Consider the following 23,926-nt stretch of genomic DNA (forward strand, 5'->3'; position numbering starts at 1 on the left):
GTTTTCTCTTGATTCATTGCAGGCCTTAGAGAGTTTGACATGAGCCTACCGTTTCAGATTCTAATTCATATTCAAAGTTTACAAAGAAGGCCCAAAATAGAAAATCACAAAAAATACTTTAGCTCCAAAAAGGAACAATTTTTTTTTCCTTTCCTCTTCTCAAGACAGAGGAGAGGAAAGCTCAGAGAAGTTTGCGTTAGATGTATCAGCTATTTCAGATTGTCTGGACACAAGTCACACAAACAACAAACATAAACAACCACATAAACATGTTTCAACTAGTAATCATGCCAAGTAATATTTCCACAGGATTTTACAGATTGTGGGATCCTGGAGATGATTTAGAGGACTGGGGATAGAGTATGTACAATAATTACATTGTTATTTTACTTTCTAGGTTATCCTGGCTGCATTATACATAGATTATAATATGGTAAACTGACCCAAATTATTCTATTTTCCTTTATTAAACCCAGATAGATATAATCCTGGTTGAAATAGGGTCATCTGCAAAATTGTATAGATGTTTAATACTTCAAAGCTTAATCAAATCCAGGACTGGATAGAATAGTTGCATTTGAAGGAGTTTACACCGCTTATATGAGCTAAGATATCTGCTGAATCAACCACGTCTTCTTCTTCTTTCACTATTATCTGCAGGAAAAAAAAAATGGCAGGCAAGGAGAGGGTCACAATCCAAATTTAAAGAAGACAAAACTAATGTGAAAGTGTGATAGTTTGGACTTTTTGATATTGGAGAAAAAGAAAAATGATGTAAAATGGGTTATAAGAATCTTACATTGTCGTCATCCTCTTCATGATTGCTGCAAGCAGCTCTGTTGGTCTCTCCATAGTCATCATTCTTTGCAAACCTTCCTCTGACTCGAGGCCGGCTATCTGCCAGTGTTTTGCGACAGGCATACTGCAAATTTTCTTTAAGCATTAGTAATAAGAACACTAATGTCTTTCAAGGCAGAAATAAAAGCATGGAGGCATGTTCCGAGACAAAGAGAGGGAGAACCTTGATTTTCTTGCTGAAATTCCTTTCATTCCTTTTCTTCATGTACCTATGGATCTTCTCCTTCCTTTGCTCAACTGAGAGTTTGCCAACTTTGAAAGTCGAATCTTCCAAACCTGAAATATCTGACGCCAAAGGAGTAGAATTCCCAGCTCCACCCACCAATTGCTGTGTTTCATTGTTGAGTGCCTTCCAAAGGACATGATAAGAAAATTAAAAGCGTACAACAAGCATAATTAGATACTTCATATACATCTTCCTTCATTTGGGATATAGATATAATACTTCCAGTACAGGCGACTTAATTTTGCCCAGAAACGATTGATTAACTAATTGGCTTCAGAATGTGAAGATAAAGAACTAATTCAATAACCTTTATCACAAGTTAGAAAATAGTTAGATAACCTACTCAAGATCAAGAAAATTTTCGTCTTATTTGGCATGCCCTCTCTGTGGGTTGTTGAAGGTACTCAAAGTTGTTACCTTAAATAATATTATATACATATATTGTTCTATGTATATAATTTATGTGTTGTTAATACCTGTAGGTCTGCTGGGTTAAAGACTCGAGGGATCGTATCGGGGCAGTAAATTCCACCATTGTCACCCTGATATTCATATTCTTGTGGTTGCAATTCGGAACCCAGAAGAATACCTCCAGGGAAAATCCCAGAACTGTCAACAGATAATGCAGCAGCTATGGTCCCAGCAGATATGTACGTGCTCTTAGCAGGACCAAGAAATGCACAAGAAGGGGAAGAAGGGTTCAAAGGCACATAAGAAGGAACTGAAGACAAGCAATCTTCTTCAAAAACTGATGGCAATTGATGCCCCATAAGTGGGGGAGCAGAATCAGCAGGGTACTGGGTTAGCCCATCAGCAGACACGATATCTGATAGTGTGAGTTGAGGTTGGATGGAAGAGAAATCAAATTGGTCATGATGGGTAGTGACAAACTGGGGGACAGGAAATGTAGGGGATGAAGAAAAGTCTATGGAAGCTGAAATTTCATTATCGAGCTCATCTTGGGAATCAAAAATAAGGGACAGATTGTTATTGTTAATGTTATTTGTATTATCAGCTGCAGTGGTGGTGGCGCTAGCAGTGGTGGTGCTAGTAGTTGTGAGGGTGGTGTTGCTAGTAGTTGCGGGGGTGGTGGTGCTATTATTTCCATTATTATCTCGGCAGCTGTTGAACTCCTCAATATCTGGTGGCAATGAAAGATTATTTGTATAGGGAGGATTCTCCTCATAGCAGCAGTTCGAACTCGAAGTGACTTCAGAATTTTGCATGAAGAATTCAGGGTCCCAGAAATCCAAAATCTGAGCACTAAGTGGGCTGGAAACATCATCCTGTAAAACAGTGAAAAACGGTGTTAAGATCATGAATCACCTAACTACCATAACCAACATATGCAATACTTATATACATATATCTGATGATGCTACTAATATGATTGGGCTCAACCTTTCCTTTAGGCACACGACAAGCATGATTCTTCATTGTTTATGGGTTTGGATCTAATTCTTGATCTTTGATCGATGCGATGTATCTGTTCACATAGGCCATGATTTGATAAAGACATCAAACTTAAAAGGGTAATATTCTCCAATCAAGCTGAATTTATGCCTGAAAGCCATCAAGGGTGCGGTTACTCTAAGGAGTGCTAGATGTCAATTAACTGAGCTTTCAGTTCATCACATATGCATACTCTGTATTACGTTGGAGCAATTCAAATGGGACATATACCTAGCTAGATAGCTAGCCTACTTCATGATGTGGTTAACAAGCACCAACCTTGTTTCCATATTTGATTAAAAACACATCAATTCTCCAAAGGAGGAGAATATCATGTGTGGATATTTTGTATGTATAGCAGAAAGAGATTGTGTATCTGTGCTCCATGTGACATGTAGGAACAAGTCTAAGCCAAGATTAGCAAGAAAACTAAATAGCATTATCAAGAATCAACTTCATGATATGGTTTTCTTTTTCACTCAAAACATAGAAAAAGCCAAGTTCCAACAATTAAAACAATTGGGATTGAAAGGGAATTAATTAGAGAGGACCCAACATGGTTAGCCATGTGAAAGTGCTGTGATTATGACACTTTGGTCAGTCTAATTGACAAAAAGAATCCAAGATCAGAAAAATTTGACACATTTATTCCAAAATGATCAGAATAGAAAGTTGATATTACTGTCAGCAAAGTGAAAAATATTACATTGAGGATGGGCACCCTTAAGATAATGACAGTTTGGTGCGGACATATATGCGTGCTTGGTCTCAAGATTGAAAAATTGTCTTTTGATGATATGGATGTAGATACAAGTTCAATTTGACTTCTCACTCTCTGATTCATTCAATTTGATAAAGAGTTGCACATAAACAAACCAATTAAGAACATTTTCTTTTGCAAGTGACTCTCTAAGCTAACTCTCCCCCGGCCCCCACCCATCCATATCAAGCATCTAATTCTTGGCTTGAAATCCCAGTTCATTATCATCAACATGGGAGGGAAAACGATTATTATTATTATTATTATTATTATTATTATTAGTATTATTATTATAATAACAACTGAGGAGATGTTTGAAAGAAGCACTCGGCCTGCCATGAATCAGAAAAATGCCAAAAAAAAAAAAAAAAAAAACAAAACTATCAACTTTTCTAGTTAGCATTCAATCAAACAAATTGCAAAGAGAAGCAATAAAAAATGAAAAGAAAAACACCCATGAATATATCTCACAAAATTCAAAAAGCTTATAATTTGCATGAAAATTTTAATTCTAATAGATATAAATGCCAAAACAATCCATACCCTAAAACACCAACAATACAAGAATCAATCTGGAAGAAGAAATTGAACTCGAAAATGCAAAAGAAAACATATACAAGAAAGAACAACAAGATGATTGAAGACATTACTGAATGAAAGAAAATGCAAATAATATATTCAAGAAAGAAAGAAGGAAAATTACAATTGGTGGCTGATCGGGAGGTGGATGAATCACGTCCTGCAACATCGTTTTGCTTTTGCTTGTTATGAAAGGATTGTTTTGTCAGCAAGGTTTTTTTCATTGCAAAGAACAACATATGACAACACCTGGTCTTAGCTTATTCAAATGTATGACAAAAATTAACGTACCCCAACCCTCCATTATAACTGAAAAACACAAGAAAAGAAAGAGAAAGATAGTCTAAGTTGTGGAGAAATCTGAGAGAGTATGTGAACAATTATCCTGATCCTGAGAGGAGACAAGTTTGGTTTTTTGCATTAGTTAATTATAATGGCCAAGAAAAAGAAGGGTGGCAATGGGGCTGTCCTAAAAGTTAGTTATATTTATATAGGGGGAAGGTTGAGTAGTTTGGGGTGTCCGTACAGGGTGCCAGCGTGGCACTCCCTTTTTGTGTCAACCCGAGAGACGTGGATAACCGCCAGTTTTATCATTTGTCAAAATATCATTCCCATTCCCATTCCCATTCCCAAGTAGGCAAAGCTTGAGCCACACTGAAATTTTATCCTTTGGAATAATAGGAAAGGAATTTTGACTAATAATAATTTGGTCTTCAAAGGATAATCATCAAGTTGTTTTCTCTTGATTCCACTGCGTCTAAGGAAATGACCCATCATCTTCATCAATTAATTAATTTAATGTGATTTCATTTTGAAATTGAGTCAATTTAATTCTAAATCAGACCGTGTTGAAATCTAAATACATCTACGAAAAATGCATTTGATTTCACTTAAATGTCCTTCTCCTTTTCTTTTGATATTTGACAATTGATGTTCATATTCATATTTATGCACATTCTTATCATCTGGAGTTTGGAACCAATGAAATGGTGTCACATATTGGAAGTGAATAAGGGTGGTCAAAATATTCCATTGTGTAACAGCACTCTTGATGCCTCAAATTAATGTTATAAAAAGGGAACTGAAGCCAGTTTCTCTATAAAATTTCTCAATTCTGAGTTTTTTTTTTTTTTTTTATATATATATATATATATATATATACTTAGATTCAACTGAAACTAAAACTCAAAATTTTATAATTTTGAAGATAATTGTAATACTATTAAGTTAAAGCATATTGATTAATTTTGAGTATTTTTAAATATTTTCTTTTGTGTATTTTTTTTTTCAATTTGAAAATTGACACTTTCTCAATGTTTCTCTTCAAATCACAGTTTCCACAGTTGCGTAAGAACTTTCAACATGGGTTAAGAGTTGTCATTATTTGACGCAGAGTGGATTTATTGCCAAAAATTTGGAGAGTGACTGCCAAGTTTCTTTAATTGGCTATAACTTTATATCATGCCCTTTTTTTTTATATATATATTATGTTCCCCAATAGACATGATATTGAAGACAACACAACTTCACATATTTCTGCTTTCTAGCCCCATGTGCACTGCCATTCTAGTTAGGGATGAATAGCACTTGAGAGGCTATAAATAGGACAAATAACAAGTAATCCCTTGATTAAGCATTTTATTAACACTACATTAAATTTCATATTGTGAAAAATTAACTTTATTTGTTTTAATTAATTAATTTAAAATTAAAACTTAGTTATTATTATTATATTAAAAAAAAAGATAAGTAGGCTATTTCGTATTCTTGATAGAAAATATTATGCTCATTACACTTGAATGCATACGAAGGAATCACACAGCGCACGAAAAATCATAGAAAAAATGTTAGTACTTTTGACAGGTTCCCTTAAGACTTAAACATCTTTTAAAGTGGTAAAGCATATAAAGAGAAAAGAAATAAAGCAAGTAACAAAGCTTAAACACACTGCAAAAGGATTCCACTTATTTTGATTCCCAGTTGAGCAAAAAAGAAGGGCTAAGTACATAAGAACCATCAGTAAAGTGTCTTATCTATACTGAATTTCTTTGCATCAACCTATACCTTTGATGAAAATCTTTTCACACAGAGAACAGGATCCCTTAGCCTTTCAGTCTCACAAGGCTTGCAAAATCATCCTTGAACTCCAATTGCCTAGCAGCATAGACTCAGCAGCAGGCCTCATGCCTGTTTTTCCACTTGTCTAACTCATTTTAAGATTATGCTATATGCTGTAGTAGTCTAGTTCTTTCACTTAATATCAGTCCTTTTGGCTCATCTGGTAATGACAAATTCTCTTCTAGGGAGCTTCCACTTTTCCCATTTCTGCAAAATTCGACTGAGAAAAAATGGGTTTCCCATGTTCTGTGGAAAGTCTTCTTCGCGTTAATAATCTACTTACTTGGTATTGGAGATAATGTTGTGCTGTACTTTTGTTAATCATGAAACATCAAAATATTCCTACCATTGTTGGGGGTTGAAGGGGTAAGGAGCATTCATGTAGCAATCATGACATGACAGCACTTATCCAAGATTCCAAAGTAGGAACATTGGTCTGTGCTACCTAGTTGCTAGATTATAATTTGCTGTATGAGATGAAATTAATGCAATGAAATGACACTTTCATCATTGATTATATGCACCAAGACTAATATTAGTCCTATTTTTGATATCAGATTAATCGCCATTATCAGTTTTCCTGAACAACAATAAAGCTAGAAGATAATAACTCATCAACCTTACTGCAGCCAAGCAACGTCTGCATTTCTGCGCGCGTGCAACTTTTAAAGACTGATTGAAAAATGGTATATATCTCTGATAAGCTCTGCCCTATACTTTGTCCCTGCTCTAATAAAAACCAGTGACTGACATTCATAAGTTTGCTGTTCCATTGAAGTTGCAGAAATTCGATATGGCTCAGTGAAAATTAAATTTTATATTCTGTGATATTAAACATGTGAAGAAGTGTGCCTTATTCTCATAATTAATGCTTTACATCCTCAAGAAAAGCATTAACTAAAAATGAACGGCAATCATGCTAGCTATGTGTGTTGTCTGATTATGCAAGGCTGGAAAAATTACTACTGTCGTTCAAGATATATATGTGATTAGATCAAGTAGTCATTCACTGTCGAAAGGAAGCCGATTATTCTCCTTATTGCAATGAAGAACTAATGGTTGCTTGATTCTGCTAGCTCTCAACAGAATCTGGGTTAGTGTGTTATCCACTCTCTTTCTAAAGGCAGAAAGCATAGTGCAGATGTGGGTAAGAAATACTTTGCAAGTTGGCGCATACCCAATGCCAAAGTAGATGCAGGCTTAGCAGGAATAATTAAGCTAGCCTTCAACTTTCAAGTGTGTTTGGAACTAAACCAAAAGCTTCCTTGGAGCTTGAATCAATAAAGTCCCAAAATTGTGGTCTGTAACCATTATAGATTTTTCAATATATAACAATCCAAATAGGATCTGAGATATTGCATTCAAGTCTCTTTTGCATGTGTTTGATGCCTTCTGTAATTTCTCATTGACCAGAATTTCACTGCCATATTTTCCTGCTCTCTACATGTGAAACTGTACTTCCATCATTACTAGTTTGTGGGCCGAGAGGAAAAGAAATTAAATACCCCTCTCTTTTAGTAAACTTGTCCGGTTATTGGGCCACAAGAAAGCCCAAGCTTCATCCTCATGGTCCAGTTGGGTCGGTGTATCCCTAATCCACAGCATTGACCTGCTTTTTATTTCTTTGGCACTAATTTCGTATCTCTTTCCCTCTTCGCTTTAGCTGCTGCTGCTGCTGCTTCCAGTGCTGCTTAATTTCACAAATCATTAGCTCCTGCTTGTGAACGGTAGTAGCCCAACACAGAAAACCTAGCTTTCTTCATAATGCACTGCTCAAGTAACTCTCTTTCTCTCTTCCCTCTGCGTTTGAATATCACACTTTTTGTATGTGTTTATGGATCTCTGTTTTTGATTGTGCTGTTTTGTGCCTACAGTCTCCGGCGAGGTGCCGGAAGAGCCCGTGGTCTCGAAGAAGTCTGGGCTTTTATATGAGAAGCGTTTAATCGAGAGGCACATATCCGTATGTTTATCTTTTTTTTTTTAATTTTTATTTGATTTTTATGCAATTTAGGGTTTCGGTTTCTAATGTTTATGTTTGCCCGCGAGAAAATGCAGGGCAAGCAAATTTGAAGGTTTTTCGTTTTTTTCTTTTTAGTACTTCAAATGAAAAATTGAGGGAAGCATGCAAGTAATATAATAATAATAAAAAAAAACTTGTTTAGGGTTTTGATATGAGGGTTGAATTTAGTTTGGTTATTGGGAAAAAAAGACTGAAAGAAACAAATTAATAGTTGGAGTATTGAATTTTTTTACTTCTGTACATGTGAGGTAACAAGACCATTTATTTAACTAATCTCAGGTCATGTGGCTGTTCCATTTTTCATTATGAAAAATCAGGGTTACAATACACCTGAGGAAATAGGGACCTATATCTAGAGGAGACTTTTGGTTTTTTTTTATTTATTTATTTATTTATTTATTTTATATGTTTCTTCTATCTCTTTTGGAACAATTTAAATCCTAAGAAGAAAGGATGCGTAGGATGTCTCCCCTCCCTACAACAGAATGTTTTTTGTCTCCTGTTAGGCAATCTATAAATTGATAGCTTGGTTTTTTATGTTTTAGCCTTATGTTTGATAAACCCTGTATTGTTGTTTATCATCTAATTAGGATTATGGAAAATGCCCAATTACTGGGGAACCACTTACAATGGATGACATTGTTCCGGTCAAAACAGGCAAGGTATACTTTGTGGACATTTCTTGTTAATAAAAGTTTTATATATTCAATATTCGTATAACCTTTTCATGATTAACTTTTTTGGTTCTTGTGGCTTTCCCTTTAGATTGTGAAACCAAGAACTGTGCAGACTGCTAGCATCCCTGGGATGCTTGGAATGTTCCAGAATGTATGTATACCTTAATCATTCCCTTGATAAATCCATTTATATTAAAAATGAGAATGATGCTTGCATTGCATTGATTTCACATCTAATCATCACCATCAGGTTGATAATCATTTGTGTGATGGTTTATACTCAATCATATGTTGCGTTTATTTGTTATCAATCTCAAATGGTTCCTTTTGATTGTGGTTGATGATTTACAAGATATATGTTTCCTTAGAGTTCATTTACAGCGATAGATATTGGTGAATGGTGACAATTTGAACTTTTAATTGGTGGAGATATATTGACTGCAAAAATAGAAATGTATCTTTAACTATAAGGCATAGTTATATATATACATCGATCATCCGATTGTATCCCTAAGCATTTGGCTGGCTGTTCATTGAATGCTTGTTGCGTGTTCATTTTACTGTATGCAAATTGTTACAGTGGCCTATATTATTGAGAATAATTTCCTTTTTTTTTTATTTGAATTACTTAAAAAGTTTTTCTATTTGGTTATTATAGGAATGGGATGGTCTGATGCTTTCTAATTTTGCTTTGGAGCAACAACTACATACTGCAAGGCAAGAGCTAAGCCATGCATTATACCAGGTAATTGAACTCAGTTACAGCTTGCTAATATTGTGATTTTGATGCAAATCTGTCATGTATCATCCTCTGGTTAAATCTCAACAAATCATGTTTCCTATTGTCATATGTTCCTGTTCTTCTTTGGTTCAGTTCAGCATTGTCTTTGTCAAGTTATTGACGCCATTCCTCTTAGTGTACTTATGTTTACTATTAGTTTTTCTTTTCTAGTAAATCTGTTGTAGATTGGATTTTTGAAAGTGTCACTTGCTTACTTAATTATTTGGACTTGGGTCTACTTTATGGTTATTATTTTGGGCAGCATGATGCTGCTTGCCGAGTGATTGCAAGGCTTAAAAAGGAAAGGGATGAAGCAAGGCTATTACTTGCACAAGCTGAGAGGCAAATGCCTATGTTAGCAACAGCAGCTGCTACAGCTAATGCCTCTGCTCTTAGCAATGGAAAAAGAGGTATTTCCTTGTATGCTTCGTGGTTTTATAGTTTGATTCCATCGATATTCAATTCCTCATTTAGGATTTGATGTCACTTTAGCTGCTGAGGACGGTGATTTGGGGCCACCTGGAAAGAGAGCACATGCTGGAATTTCTGACATCATTACTAAGTTAACAGACTGTAATGCGGCTCTTTCACAACAGCGGAAAAAGCGGCAGGTATTCTGAGCTTAAGTTTGTAGATTTTCAATTTTGAAGTACACTTTTTAGGGATCATTGATTTTTCATAACTCATAATATTCTTGTTTCATATATTTAAGAGCAGCAGCAAGTTTAATGAAGTTAGGATTCTTTCTCCATGTTGATTTCTTATCTTTCCTTTTCCATGTTGATTAGATTCCTCCAACATTGTCTCCTATTGATGCTTTAGAGAGGTACACACAGCTTTCCAGTCATCCCCTTCACAAAACCAGCAAGCCAGGCATTGTCTCTATTGATATCCATTACCCTAAGGTACAGGGATGTTTAGAATTTGTCCTTTATGTATGTTCATGTACTCGCATGTGTTGTGTGTTTAGCAGATTTTATGGCAAACTGTCTGCAAGATGTGTGTTATGCAGGTGCTCTTCTGATTGAGAATGTTGTAGCAGCTGCCCTTGACTTGTGGCAGCTATAGGTTTTTACAGAAAGCTTTAGGCAGGTGGTTCTTCTAATACAATCAATGAATTTGCATGCTCTTGTCACTTCTGACTTGAGTGTGATGAGCCAAAATTTCTTTTGAATAATAGCGAGGGGGCAAATGAAAAATATGAGGTGAATATTGGAAAAGAAAAAAAAATATAAACCCCTAATGTTAAGTGATGCAAGTGGGCTTGTTAAAACCTTTGGAGGCGTTTGCATGCTCAGGGTTTCTTTGTAGAGATGTCAGACTGTGGAGATTCACTTACTAGCACACATGTTACTGTTGCTTCATTGTAATAATTGAACCTTTGTATTTGCCTTGTGCTGACTGTATTATTGTTGCGTTTCAAATTAATGCAACTTTTCTGTGTCTTTTAGGACATCATTGCTACTGGAGGCGTTGATTCCACTGCAGTACTTTTTGATCGCCTATCAGGACAGATCCTATCTACACTAAGTGGTCACTCAAAGAAGGTTTTTTTTTTTTTTTAATTTTTTTTAACTATATATATCACTGCAGCTCTTTTTGTCTGAAGGGAGGTTATTTGGCTGATCACACCATTTGTTTGGTAGGTCACCAGTGTGAAATTTGTTGCAGAGGGTGATTTATTTTTAACTGGATCTGCAGACAAGGTAATTCATCACATGCATCTAAAATCTAGTGTTTACAATTTGACGTATATTATTTTCTGTTTAATTATAAAGTGAACCAGCTTTTTGCAACATCTAATGGAAGTTATCTCAATCAACGTCCTTATATATTATTCCATTTTGTATTGTCTGCCATTTTTTCTAGGATTTGCCAGCTTATTAGTCCACTTTTCAATTAGTTGAACAACAATCCAACTTCACAAAATTAACATCATTTCTGAAAAACAAAAGCATTAATTAGAGCCCTTATGTTTATGAGAGAGAGGTAATTTTGAGCCAAAAATCATAGTTCTGTTTGGTGCTATTACAAATTTTATTATTTACTTTATGAGAAGAGAGTATTTCATAGCCTATGACTTTTACAGCTTGTTTGGAAGGAAGTTTTTTGAGGTAAGGAATGGGTTTTTAAAGTACCATGCACATTTGGGAGGAATGTTTTTTTAAAGAAGATAAGGTTTTTTGGAGGTTTCAAAATCTCGTAAACTCACTTTTTCAACCAAATTGGTAGGTTAGGACCTTACCTTCCATTACCTTACCTTATTTTGTTTTATAAAACCCTTCCTCACTCCATCCAAACACACTGTTAGAGGGCGTTTAGTTTAGTTTCGGAAAATTAGCTTATAAGCATTTAGTGCTTGGAAGCTAATTATTTCAAATTTTAAGTAATTACTTGTTTGGTTAAAGTGCTTCTAAGTGGTTGATAAGTAGTTGATATGCTTGGTAAAAAATAGCTTATAAGCATATTTATTTTTAAAATACTAAAAAGGGTATTAAATAAGGTATGTGGTATAATTTTAAAATTAAACGAGGGTAATATAGTAGTGTACTTGGTCAAACTAACTTATAAGTATGTTGCATGTAAACACCAAAATAAAAAGCTGATCGCACAGACTTATTATTATTATTTTTTTTGTTTAGTGCTTATGTGCCCAAAAAATTTTATAAACAAACTGGTCAGCTTATTTTTGGAGTTTATAAGTTGGTTTGACTAGCTTATAAGTTAAGACAAATACCTTTTATTTTGGCTTAAGACACATGGAAAACTAACTAGTGTCTGCAAAGTTGTTCATGTTCCATTAACTGTTAGCATTTTCCTTTATTCTTATCTTCTATATTTTTCTTTTCAATGTTGCAGACTGTTCGCATATGGCAAGGATCTGAAGATGGAAACTATGACTGCAGACACATCTTGAAGGATCATACTGCTGAGGTGAATGCCTTTCAATCTGCATGTTGTATATAAATGGCTGGTGGTTATTCTGAGCCATGTGAACTAATTCCAGAAGTTGCCCCATGTTTTGGACAGTCTAATTATGACTGTCTTTCTTTTTTTTATAGATCCTTGGCATAGGTTGTCTATGTTAAAATGGGACTGGATAGGTAATGTCTGGCAAATTGTCAAAGGGCTTTTGAATCCGCCTTGTGGCTTGTTTTGTTAAGCGTCATGTAAAGCACCTTTTGCTTGAGTAATGTGGGACTGATGTATATATCTTCATTGCTTGTTGTGTCTGTTGCCCCCTCCCTCGCTCTCACTGGTGTGGTGATGGAGATTTACTTTACATGCACACGCTTTGAGGCGAGCTCACTGAAAATTTCTTAATATAAACAGACTTCTACTCCAAGTTTAGTTTTGAGAAATGCAGCATAAGTATATCTTCTAGTAGTCAAATGAATATGTGATAATCATTCCACTATCATAGCCTACTGAATTCAATTTGAGAAGTCTTAAAATGTGATGCTTGTTTCTTAACCATACTCGGCTGAGAAAAGAACCTTAACCTATTTTCATATTTCCTAGTCTAATGCTTTGATTTAGCTGATTGTGATGCTGTTCTGATTTTGTGCCATCTATTGAGTATTGACATACGATGGGTTTGTTTATCAATCCTGTCAGGTAAATGCTGTCACTGTCCATGCCACCAACGACTACTTTGTGACTGCTTCTCTCGATAATACATGGTGCTTCTATGATCTCTCCTCTGGCTCATGCTTGACACAGGTCCATATCCTCCCTCTCTCTCTCTCTCTCTCTCTCTCTCTCTCTCACAAACACAGTCACGCAAGCACACACACACAAAACCTTCTCAGGGTTGCTTGAAATTCTTTTTTATTTCATTAACTGGCTTGTATTTTGTATGGGGGTGCCTGACACGTACATAAATTGGTACTTTCAAATGTTGTCTTCTGCTTAAAACTTGCTTTTTGTTTTAATTTTAATGTGGAGCGTTTGATAAAAAAAATTATTGCAGGTCTCTGACACTTCAAAATCCGACACTTCTAAACCTGAGGGCTATACATCTGCAGCTTTTCATCCTGATGGTCTCATCCTTGGAACAGGCACCTCAGAAGCCGTTGTTAAAATTTGGGATGTAAAAAGCCAGGTATTGCTCCTTCAGCATCAACCTTAATTGTGCTTATAGCCTTTCCAAAGTGCATAACTGGAGAGTCAAGAGATGTATGCACATTTCTATGCGTGCAAAAAATGGAACCTTTCATCTGTTGATCTGTTTGTTTTTACTTCATTATTATTACTTGTTTTGAAGTTCACATTCTGCAGTTTACTTTATTGCTTCACAGTTAAATGTTGCAAAATTTGATGGACATGTAGGAGCAGTGACTGCTATATCTTTCTCAGAAAATGGTTACTTCCTAGCGGTATGTATTTTTGACAAATGCGGTGAATGGGTGACCTGATTTCTTACAATCTCATTTATTTGGTTAAACTGGACAGACTGCAGCACATGATAGTGTTAAACTATGGGATCTGCGGAAATTGAAGAACTTCCGGACACTCAATCTTTATGATTCAGATACACCAACAAACTCTGGTATGCATTGATGTAATACTGCAATGTCTTGCCCCTTATTTTCCTGTGTATTATATATGACCTCTCATTGGCTCTGTTTGCTACAATAAATAATTCCCCACATTATTCAGCTGTGTCCTAGTTTAGATCTTGTGCTCTGTAAAACTCTAAGCTTGTCTAATGGGGAGTTTCGTTGGTTGTCTTTTATAGCTTGAAAAGGTTCTGGAATTAGCAAATCTTGTTCCATGGCCATATATATCTTATTGATGAACAGAAAGATAGCAGAAGTCATTTTGTTTAGTTGTTTTCTTGACAATTTTCTTTCGTGATGAAGCAATCATGAAAAGCAATGTGTAACGATGGTTGTTTGTGGTTGTTGCAGTGGAATTTGACCACAGTGGCTGTTATCTTGGAGTTGGAGGCTCAGATATAAGGTGGGCGTGTCTTATGGATTTTCAAACATTGGATTTTCCGTCATTTTTTTTTCTCTAAAATATTAGGCTTTCCCTTGATTGTCAAGAGATTATTTTCTTCTCCTTTCTTTTTTCATTTCTGTCTGCAATTGAAATATACTATCCATTGCCTATTTCCAAAATCTTTTGGGATGTCCAGAAGCACTTAATTTATTTTTCCTTTAATAAAGATAATATTGTCTAGTGCTGCAAAAAGAAAACAAGGAGGGGAGGGAGGGAGGGAGGGAGGGGGGTGGGGGGCTGGGGGTGTTGCCCTAGTAACATGTTTCCTAATCTTGTCCTGATAAGTGATTAACTTTTTTATGGTGCAGAGTTTTCCAAGTTGCCAGTGTGAAAGCAGAATGGAATTGCATCAAAACTCTCCCTGATTTGTCTGGCACAGGTTTTTCCTCTTTCCTTTGTTCATTATCATTTGTTGCATCCATCTATCACTTGAGTAATCACCAATGATTGTGCTCGAATTACCAGGAAGAGCAACTTGTGTAAAATTTGGTCCTGATGCAAAATACATAGCAGTAGGATCAATGGATCGCAACCTCCGTATATTTGGCCTGCCTGGGGATGATGGTCAAACAGAGTGATGCAATGTGTGCAAGTTGCTTGATTTGGAAGTGGGCTCTTGATATTCCTTGAAGTTGCTTTTATTGCTTCTGTTGGGCTGTACTGTTTTGGCTGATGAAGCAAATGGTAGAACTTGATTTCTCATCAATTGTGCAGAGTTGACCCTTCACTCAATTTTCTATTAATGAAGCCATGTGACTAGGTGCAGGGTCACCTGGGATTGAAGAAGTGAAATTGAATAGCTAGTCAGTCCTATTGTATTAAATTGTCATTGGGATTTCCAGAAAATAGACCTTGCATTTGATCTACACCTTGAGATTTTGCTTGCTACTTCAATTCATATCCTTCTAAATTTGTAATGTGCTTCTATAGTTAAATTTATCCTTATTGGTCGATACACTAGCTTATTGACATCAACCTTTTGCAGTTTGGTTCGATTACATACGCATTATAAAGTGAGTTGTTTGTACTAGATTTATGCTTCGAAACCTTGTGCCATTTGGATGGTTCAGTCTGCAAAACCCATTTTATGGTCATTGGGAATGCTTGCATTGTATATGCTTTTTATTTAGAATTATCATGGAAGGTTTATAAAAACACTAACTGGGGAAGGGGAAAAAGTCCACTCAGGATGAATCTTCAGTTTATCATTGCTTTTAATTTTTGATAAATTAATAAATTTGTAATCTTTTATTAATTTAGATTTTGACATCACCTTAATTCCTTCATATAGTATACAACATTACGTAACAGTTTCACAATGATATCATATTTTACGATTTGAACAATTATCCGTCAGCAATATGGACGACCACATGCGAATAAAAAATAAGAGAACAAAAATCAGATGATAAAGTGAATCCAACAAGCTATTAATAACATAACCCTTAAATAAGTTCAACAATACTAAAGATAAAACATATATGTGCGCGCTTATAGCCTCTACCCTTTTTAGCCCTCCTTTCTGTAACTGCACTCCCTTAACTAATTTTATTTTACAACAATAAAGCTGGCCACATTGCAGCTCACTCTGTCTTTATGAAAAAGGATATCCACTCTAAAGACCAATTCTAAAGACTGAAGCACTCCTTGGCAGCAATTAATGAATTCAGCAGCAGAAATTGATAATATTTTACTAATAGCCAATGCCAACATAATTGGAGCACTCCACAGTTGGAAGAATAAAGAATGAAATCACAAATAATTAAAGATAAAATGACAAGCTTCCATCTCCTTGTGTCAGGAAAGGTATTTTGATGAATGTGTAAACCCCCAAAGCTGCACAGTAAGAATATATCATCAACGTGAAGGACAGTAATTTGAAAACTAAAATATGCAGCTATGGATGCGATATATTAAAAATTGTAAAGAAGTTCAAAGATGTAAATGTTGTTTGTCTGGCTAAGGGGCGTTTGGTTCACCTGTTGGGTGTAGTTAATGGCTGATAGATACCTAAACAGGTAAACTAGAGTGTTTAGTAAGCTTAAAAAAATAAAGCTGATAGCTAATGGGTAACTAATATATTTGTATCAGCTGATAGCTGATTTGATTTTCTTTTTTATTTTGACCATATTATTCTTTTTTATTTAATTCGAAAATTAATATTATTAATACTTTTATATTTTTTATTTATAACTTTAATATTTTAATTAACGCATTTTAACTTTATTAAAATGTTTTTTATTAATAACATAAAATATAAAATATTTATTTGTATCTAAAAACTTATAAAAACTTAAAATTAATTATAATTTTTTTCTTTATCAACAATAATAATTTCTTTATTATTTTATCTATATTTTTAAAGTTATTCAATTATTTTTTAAAAAATTTAATTATTTTCTTATTTCAATAATAAAATAAATGATAAAATATAATAGATTAATAATTATATATTTATTTTAATAATTTAATAAATAATATAATATAATAGATTAATAATTATATATTTAATTTAATAATCAAATAAATAATATAATATAATAAATTTATAATTTTATATTTATTTTAATAATAAAATAAATAATATAATATATACCCTTACTAGTCATTTCGCATATCAATAGCAATAGCTAAATATAGTTTTACCCAATACTTAACATAAATCAGCTATCATCAGCTACCAGTTATCAGTTAACAGTAACAGCTATCAGCTAACAGTTATCAGCTGTATTCAACAGTTAAACTAAACAAACCCTAATTCACCTTCTCAGCTTTTGTGGTCAATATATTTGGGAATAGCATGCAGCAATTGAAGGTTTAACTCTGCTAGACACAGAAATACTTCTGGCACAAGGACTTGCGCTGATATAGAAAATAACAAAATTTTGAAAAGAGTACATCATGTAGGGCTTGTTTGAGAGAAGAGTCTTAAAGGCAGATATTGAATGGCAAAATGAGAGAGAGAATCCTTCTTGTCAATAATAGGATTTTACTACTGCAACTATGCTCTAGCAATGTCTAAAAGCAGACTTTGATTCATAAACATTATTACTGATTAAACCTTTGTTTCTTCTTAATTGTCCAAGGAGAAAAAAAAAATCTTAAAGTCCTTGTCACAGATTGAGCAGTAAAACACCTACTTGAAAGCCACAAAATAAGACCAACTTGCTGATAAAGCAAACAGCATGAGCTCCTCTAGTGTGATTTCAGTAGTCTAGAATTGTGTCTTTAGAAATCTGATTTGTGTCTTTAATAAAAGTTTCAGGCAGGATCAACAGCATCCATCATGGCAATATGGTATGATATTGCAAGAACAATCCCAACAACTCCCATTGGGATCACATGCAAACAAAAGGTAACAAGCACTACATTGGTGAATAAAGTAAGATGACCAAAAAAAGGATGATGGCTTTGATACACTGCAGCAGCTATTGCTTCAATAATTCACCCATAGATCATAATGCATTAACAGTTCATATAAGAATATGACTGATGATGATGGAGTAACAGCCAATAAGACAAATGAAGTAAAACTGCTTAAGCACCATTTGATCCAGGCATTTTTTTTTTCAAGTTTAGGGGACAGTTAAGAATAGTTAGATTACCTCAACATTTTTTAATACAAACTCTGGTTGGTGGGCCAGGCATAAGTTCCCAAATGTTTCACAAGGTCCACTAGTTCCATTTAACCTATTTCAAGGAAGAAAAGAAATTAAAATAATTATGTGAAGGAAAATATCTTGAAGGTTTTTTTTTTTTTCATTAAAGGGGGGGGGGGGGGGGTGGTTGGGGGGAGAATTCAAAGAAGAATGGTTGACAAAGAAACTTACAGGTCTCCATCCAAGCACAAAGCAAAGTTGCAGCCGCCACCAAGTGCTAGTAAGTCGTTCAAACACATGTAATAATATCGGTTGGCACCTATTTAAATCAATCAGTCACAAGACCAGTTCAAAAATATAAGCAAAATGATATTTTTAGGGTTTATTAACCATTGGAGGCATAGTTATTAGTAAAACTATTCAGAAATCCTAAGGCTTAATCAAGTGTTTACGCATCCATCAAGATCACAAACATCAAAAACACTTTCCTTTTGAGTTGGAATTACAATACCCTTGTTGATTTATTATGTTTTAGCATAAAAAGAGAGCTTTGAGACCTCACTATATCCCTTCAGAAGTAAAGAATCAATTGACCAAAGTATCTCATTACAGCAATAATTTTGACTTTTTTTATAGAGTATAAGAAATATAGTACAACATAGGGTGGTTCCAAATTACCATTCTCACGTCTCAATATATGTATGTATTCTTGAACCTGTTTGTTACAATATCCAAGAAGATAATGAGTAAAAATAAATGCTTACCAGTTGGTCTAAATAGCCTTGGTTCACCATATATAGTTGTAAATACAAATGACTGGTTTGTCCCCTATCATTGGAATCAGAAAAAGGTAAAGATATTCAATGAACATTTTAAACAGTAAAAGGTCAAGAATATAAAATGTAAAATATGTATATATATACCTGATATTTTCTCTTGGGTGTAGGTTTCAATGGACATTCTAGAAGACCACCAAATATAGCACCTTGTCTATCACCAACAATCTAAAAATTTCATAACACAATTGCAACCAGATAATAAACAAAACTCTCATGAGGAATTGTAATGGTATTCATCAGACCACGAAAATTAGCATACCAACAAACAGGGACCGGAAAGATCTGCACTCTTGCGAATAAGTGTCCGGAGTGATATGCCATGCTTTAACGTACTGCCCTTCATTTGAAAGAATCAACAATGAATCAAGATCTAAATGCAAGAAACAGTCTACAGCTATATCAACAAAGTTTACCTATATAACAAAACCCATTGGCATCCCTTCACTATATTAGGAAGGGATGAATGCAAGAAGTCGTACAATTCCGAGGAAATAAAAGATGACTCATTCATGAGATGGAATACTGGGCTCCGTGGAGTCTGCTGTTCTCGCGCTTCCTCAAATACATCACTATCACTACTGCTCCTTCCAGAGGCACCGACGTCATTGCTGTCAAGTGTTTTATCTGTTTGTTTGTTGACACTAACTTCAATGCTTTCTTTACTGTCTTCCCAATAATTTTTCAAGTTCTCATCCTCAGAAACTGTGTTGCATTCATGATATCTATCTGAGTGTTCATCTTCCTGTTTCAAACCTTTACTACCCCATCTAAAAGGTGGTGAATGAATTGGCTTTAACTCATGTTGGTGTTTGTTTGATCTAGACCCACCAAAGTTTAATGAAGGGACAGTGAAGTGAAAATATGAAGAAAATGATTTCCCCCCATCAGAGAACGGCCTGGCCTACACATTCAAATATCTTGCATCACAACCAAATCATAAAATTCTAAAGGACAATGCTAATAAAATTTACTAAAAAAAAAAAAAAGAAAAAGCAATTATCTTCTCCATGGTGCATGTAAAATACGGAATTGTTGATTTATAAGATACAAAAAAAATCCTAAGTTTCGGGTTTCCTTGGATAAAAATAAAAATATATTTTCTTTGTCTCTACTTTTCTTTATTCTTTATTTAGCTACAAAACAAAATCTTCAGGGTCTCCCCTGTCAAGATTTCTGAGCTACCAAGCATTACTTGTTTATATGTGGAAAAATAATATTACAAACATAGATAGCATATTTATATAACTCCAGCAACATCATAGTAATCTCAAATTGAAAAACTCAATTTCAAGTTGGCCACAACACTGAATCCTTTTCCTCCCAAGGATCGAAAATAAGAGAAGGTAAAATATTCATTATTATTTACTGCCAATTTATGTAATTCAATTAAAGGAGCCAACAAAACCATACAATCACCCAGAAATCAACAAGCAAATTCAACTGCATAACTACATTGTATCAGATCTAACATTCTTTAAAGAGGGAAAAGAAAACAAGAGAATGAAAATGAACCCATCAACCAAAAAAGATAATTAACCAAGAAAAGGAACAAAATTACCTGAGAAGTGTCGGCTGATGAACAAGGGGAAGGAAGAGGAGAAGAAGAATTTTGAGATTCAGCAAAGAAACGAGAGAGCTGATTTGAGACTTTCTCTTTCAATGTATACATATTCTCTAAACTCTTCTTGCCACCTCCTTTGCATAAAATTTAACAACTTTGGATGCAACCATATAGTTGAAAGCTGTCCTTATAAATTTAGAAGATGATTGAGATTATCCTGTAAGGTGGTACAGCTTGTGTTTTCTGTTTTTCTTTTTGGGTTCTAAAAGGGAGGGAGAGAGAGAGAGAGAGAGAGAGAGAGAGAGAGAGAAAGGAAAGTTCGTCGGTGGAGAGGAAGGAAAGGGCAAAGGGTAGTGTATGGAAATCTAAATTTGCATTAGTCAGAGAAAGTTAGGAATTGTAGTTTCTTCGGACAAGTATTTTCATCGGTTGTTTTCTGTATTCCCTCTGCTATGCTCCTTTTATACGTCTCTCCTACCTTCCTATTCCAATATACCATGACAACTAGCTTACCTTCCCAATTCTTTTTTTTAGCTTAATTTTACCGACTGTTCTTTAACACCATTCAAAGTTTGGATATTAGATATGATGAAAAATAATTTTGGGTTTAATGTGTCTAAAACTAAAGAAAAAAATAAGATAAAATAAAAAATTATCAATAAAGTTTCAGTCACAATTAGAAATGCTCTTTCTATGTGATAAAAATAAATATTTTTATATTGTATTAGACATGTTCATATCAATTTATTTTTAGAATACTCAATAAAATTTAACCAGAAAGTCTTTTAGGTGACATTAAATTAAAATTTAAGTGTTTTTATATTATAAATTAAAGTTAAGGATGATAATGAAATAACTTTATAATTAAGTGACGATGAGAGTTTGAATTAATATTTTTTATTAATTAAATTTTAATTTTATTAAAAAGTATTATTTTAAATTTTATGCAGACACAATTATTGATAACAATTGATGGGCTACATAACAATAAAAAATAGTCATATCCTTTTTCATAGTTAATAACCTTAGTAATAGATGAAAAGCTCAACCTATTTTATAAATAATAATTTTAGAATTACTATTATAAAATAGTGAGACTGTAAATATATAAAAAAAAACCTTACATTTTAAAAATAATATTAGAATTATTAAATTAAAATTTATTAGTACTTTAATATATTATCACAATTAATTTTTTTTTAATTAATTAAGTTTCAATTCATATTTGAATTTATAATTTCATAAAATCTGTGATAAAATTTTAATATAATTATCAAACATAGTTATTTGATTTAATTATTATATTATCAACAATGAAAAATTACAAAATTTTGAGATTAAAATATTATATAATATAATAATTTAATAATTAAAATGCAATTAACTCCCTGTTTGGATCATGGTTTTGTGATGGTTTCATAGTGTATGGTATAGTCTATCATCTTATTTGGAAAGATTGTTTTTTTTAATAATAGTGGTTTTGGATTGTTTCAATTCAAACCACCAATTTAGTGGATTGGGATAGTTTAAAAATTTTGTATTCTAATTTTATCTTTTCATAATTTATAAAATTTTAATAATATCCTATTAATTTATAAGACATATTTAGGAATTATTTAAAAAATAAAATATACCTTTAATTATTATTATAAAATTATTTATAAATTAATATTTCATTTAAATAAATATATTTATTCTATTTATATATTCAAAACAATAAAGAATATTTTAATAACTTTTTTATTTTTATTTTACCATATTATATCATTTAAGAAAATAAAAAAATTGTCATTAACTGTATTGTATTACACTAACTTTCCAAACATATTAACAATTAAAAACTATATCTTATAATATAATACAATACGATACACTAATAAATTACACTGCACCAATCAAAATAAAATATAAAATAGAAATTTAAGATTAAATTATTATGCACAACTTGGCATAATTTAATGATATTATACATATTATTATTTGGTAGACCCAAGTTAAAGTTCTTGCTCTCCAATTCATATACTGAAAAAAAAATTGAATTATTATAATTTAAAATGAGAGGAGTTTAGGATATGCAAACAGTCGGTTCGATTCTGAATCAAATTAAACTTATAAAATCAAAAATTAAAAATAAAAAATTTTAAAAATCGAACCAAACCAAACATTAATAGAGAATCAAATCGAACAAAACTGATAAATATCGGTTTGGTTTGATTTTAAACCGATCAAATCAAATTTTGTAAGATTTTATATTTTCAACATTAAATATCAATTACAAAAATATAAAAAAAAAACTTAGAAATTAAATTACAAAAACTTAAAAAAAACTTACAAAAATATATATATATAATTAAATTTCTAAAATATTTTTAACAGTATTAAATTTAAATTATAATTAAAATCATCAAATGTTATTCATACATAAATTATAAAAATAATGAGATTTTATTCAGAAAGACAAATGAAAATCAGCAATAGAAAGAAAATCAATCAACTAACAATAGAAAGAAAATCCAAAAATCCAATCAGTAACCCAATATTTGTTAATTTCATTCTTATTCCAAATTAGTAAATACATAAATCTCATTTCAAATTCAATAAATGTCTCATCGCAAAAATCAGCAATTCACAAAAATTAACAATCATGCCCAACTTATCCAACCCAAACAGAAAGGTCTTCATCGTTGGTGACAAAAATTAAAGCATCAAGATCCTCACCAGGCAGCTGGTACTTGATATGGATTTCAACAGCGAGGATCTTCGTGTCACCGCCCATAGAAGGGAGCCGATTATCATGGTGTTGGCTGGATTTTACCTCCAGAAACTATACCCATATTCTATTGTTTTAAGATCATTTGATTAAAACCATAGAATCTCTAAGAACTGAAGACTTGATTTGTCTTAACTGGTAACTCCAAATGAATGTTGAACATCTGAAAGATAATATCAAAACAAAACATTGATCAATGGAAAAAAAAAAAAATTGCTTCAATGGAAAAAGTAGTTAGAGACAAATCCCAATATTTTATTTTAAAAATTAAGATGGCACAACATAAAGAGGACAACCAGATGGAATTTTCAACTTCAATTTAAAATTATCTCCATTTTATGCTGCTTGTCCCATTATAAACCACCAAATTCAATAATCTATTAAAGAAGACAAAAAGCAAGAAAAGGATGTGGATCATCAAATTATGACAATCCACTGTGGCTTTCGATTTCATACTCAAAGCAAGTTTAAATTTGAAAATTAAAAAACAAGGGTGAAGGGAAGGAGGATGTGCTAGTGACAGGAGTGGGTAGGGGTGGCCACGGTTCAGGAATCGCCGGTTCAAGTTCAATGAAATCATGAACCTGAACCAAACCGCTGTGGGACGGTTTGGAAGACGATTTTTGAACCACCGATTCTGGTTCGAGCCCTGGTTCAAAATGGTTTAAAGGATGGTTCG

The 23,926-nt window shown here is 33.3% G+C and overlaps 3 protein-coding genes across 4 annotated transcripts; 1 reads left to right on the forward strand and 2 right to left on the reverse strand.

Annotated features, from left to right (window-relative positions):
- Window positions 1-252: 252 nt before the first annotated feature.
- On the reverse strand, window positions 253-4,289 carry LOC110657821 (two-component response regulator-like PRR73). 2 transcript variants are annotated; one of them, XM_021815184.2, is made up of 5 exons: window positions 4,000-4,289; window positions 1,561-2,370; window positions 1,022-1,207; window positions 800-922; window positions 253-654 (listed from the first exon to the last, which is right to left on the reverse strand). In XM_021815184.2, the coding sequence occupies exons 1-5, from the start codon at window positions 4,042-4,044 to the stop codon at window positions 547-549; spliced, it is 1,272 nt and encodes a 423-aa protein (XP_021670876.2). In that variant the 5' UTR covers window positions 4,045-4,289; the 3' UTR covers window positions 253-546. The 2 variants fall into 2 exon arrangements, with proteins under 2 accessions (XP_021670876.2, XP_021670877.2); XM_021815185.2 differs by lacking the exon at window positions 4,000-4,289 and adding an exon at window positions 2,486-2,721.
- A 3,314-nt stretch (window positions 4,290-7,603) lies between these two features.
- LOC110657923 (pre-mRNA-processing factor 19 homolog 1) lies at window positions 7,604-15,508 on the forward strand. The gene is made up of 18 exons (XM_021815370.2): window positions 7,604-7,770; window positions 7,868-7,953; window positions 8,604-8,675; window positions 8,779-8,841; window positions 9,349-9,435; window positions 9,734-9,881; window positions 9,964-10,082; window positions 10,260-10,376; window positions 10,923-11,018; window positions 11,118-11,177; window positions 12,331-12,405; window positions 13,090-13,194; window positions 13,445-13,576; window positions 13,773-13,850; window positions 13,927-14,023; window positions 14,385-14,436; window positions 14,787-14,857; window positions 14,944-15,508. Exons 1-18 carry the CDS (start codon window positions 7,758-7,760, stop codon window positions 15,054-15,056), a joined length of 1,584 nt encoding a protein of 527 aa, XP_021671062.2. The 5' UTR covers window positions 7,604-7,757; the 3' UTR covers window positions 15,057-15,508.
- A 379-nt stretch (window positions 15,509-15,887) lies between these two features.
- LOC110657956 (uncharacterized) lies at window positions 15,888-20,904 on the reverse strand. The gene is made up of 8 exons (XM_058145211.1): window positions 20,475-20,904; window positions 19,330-19,817; window positions 19,176-19,248; window positions 19,001-19,081; window positions 18,842-18,905; window positions 18,309-18,396; window positions 18,084-18,168; window positions 15,888-16,314 (listed from the first exon to the last, which is right to left on the reverse strand). Exons 1-8 carry the CDS (start codon window positions 20,583-20,585, stop codon window positions 16,276-16,278), a joined length of 1,029 nt encoding a protein of 342 aa, XP_058001194.1. The 5' UTR covers window positions 20,586-20,904; the 3' UTR covers window positions 15,888-16,275.
- Window positions 20,905-23,926: the final 3,022 nt, after the last annotated feature.

Source organism: Hevea brasiliensis, chromosome 4 (assembly GCF_030052815.1).
Source record: "Hevea brasiliensis isolate MT/VB/25A 57/8 chromosome 4, ASM3005281v1, whole genome shotgun sequence".
Taxonomy (NCBI): Eukaryota; Viridiplantae; Streptophyta; class Magnoliopsida; order Malpighiales; family Euphorbiaceae; genus Hevea; species Hevea brasiliensis.

Coding starts and splice junctions, on each gene's coding strand:
- LOC110657923 (XM_021815370.2), top strand. Junction 11,019..11,117: donor TAAGTGGTCACTCAAAGAAG/GTTTTTTTTTTT, acceptor TTTGTTTGGTAG/GTCACCAGTGTGAAATTTGT. Junction 12,406..13,089: donor TGAAGGATCATACTGCTGAG/GTGAATGCCTTT, acceptor CAATCCTGTCAG/GTAAATGCTGTCACTGTCCA.
- LOC110657821 (XM_021815184.2), bottom strand. CDS start 4,044: ATGTTGCAGGACGTGATTCATCCACCTCCCGATCAGCCACCAATT. Junction 2,371..3,999: donor CTCCCGATCAGCCACCAATT/GTAATTTTCCTT, acceptor ACTGTTTTACAG/GATGATGTTTCCAGCCCACT. Junction 1,208..1,560: donor TTAACCCAGCAGACCTACAG/GTATTAACAACA, acceptor GTCCTTTGGAAG/GCACTCAACAATGAAACACA.
- LOC110657956 (XM_058145211.1), bottom strand. CDS start 20,585: ATGTATACATTGAAAGAGAAAGTCTCAAATCAGCTCTCTCGTTTCTTT. Junction 19,818..20,474: donor CATCAGCCGACACTTCTCAG/GTAATTTTGTTC, acceptor TTGAATGTGTAG/GCCAGGCCGTTCTCTGATGG. Junction 19,082..19,175: donor TTTCCGGTCCCTGTTTGTTG/GTATGCTAATTT, acceptor TGAAATTTTTAG/ATTGTTGGTGATAGACAAGG.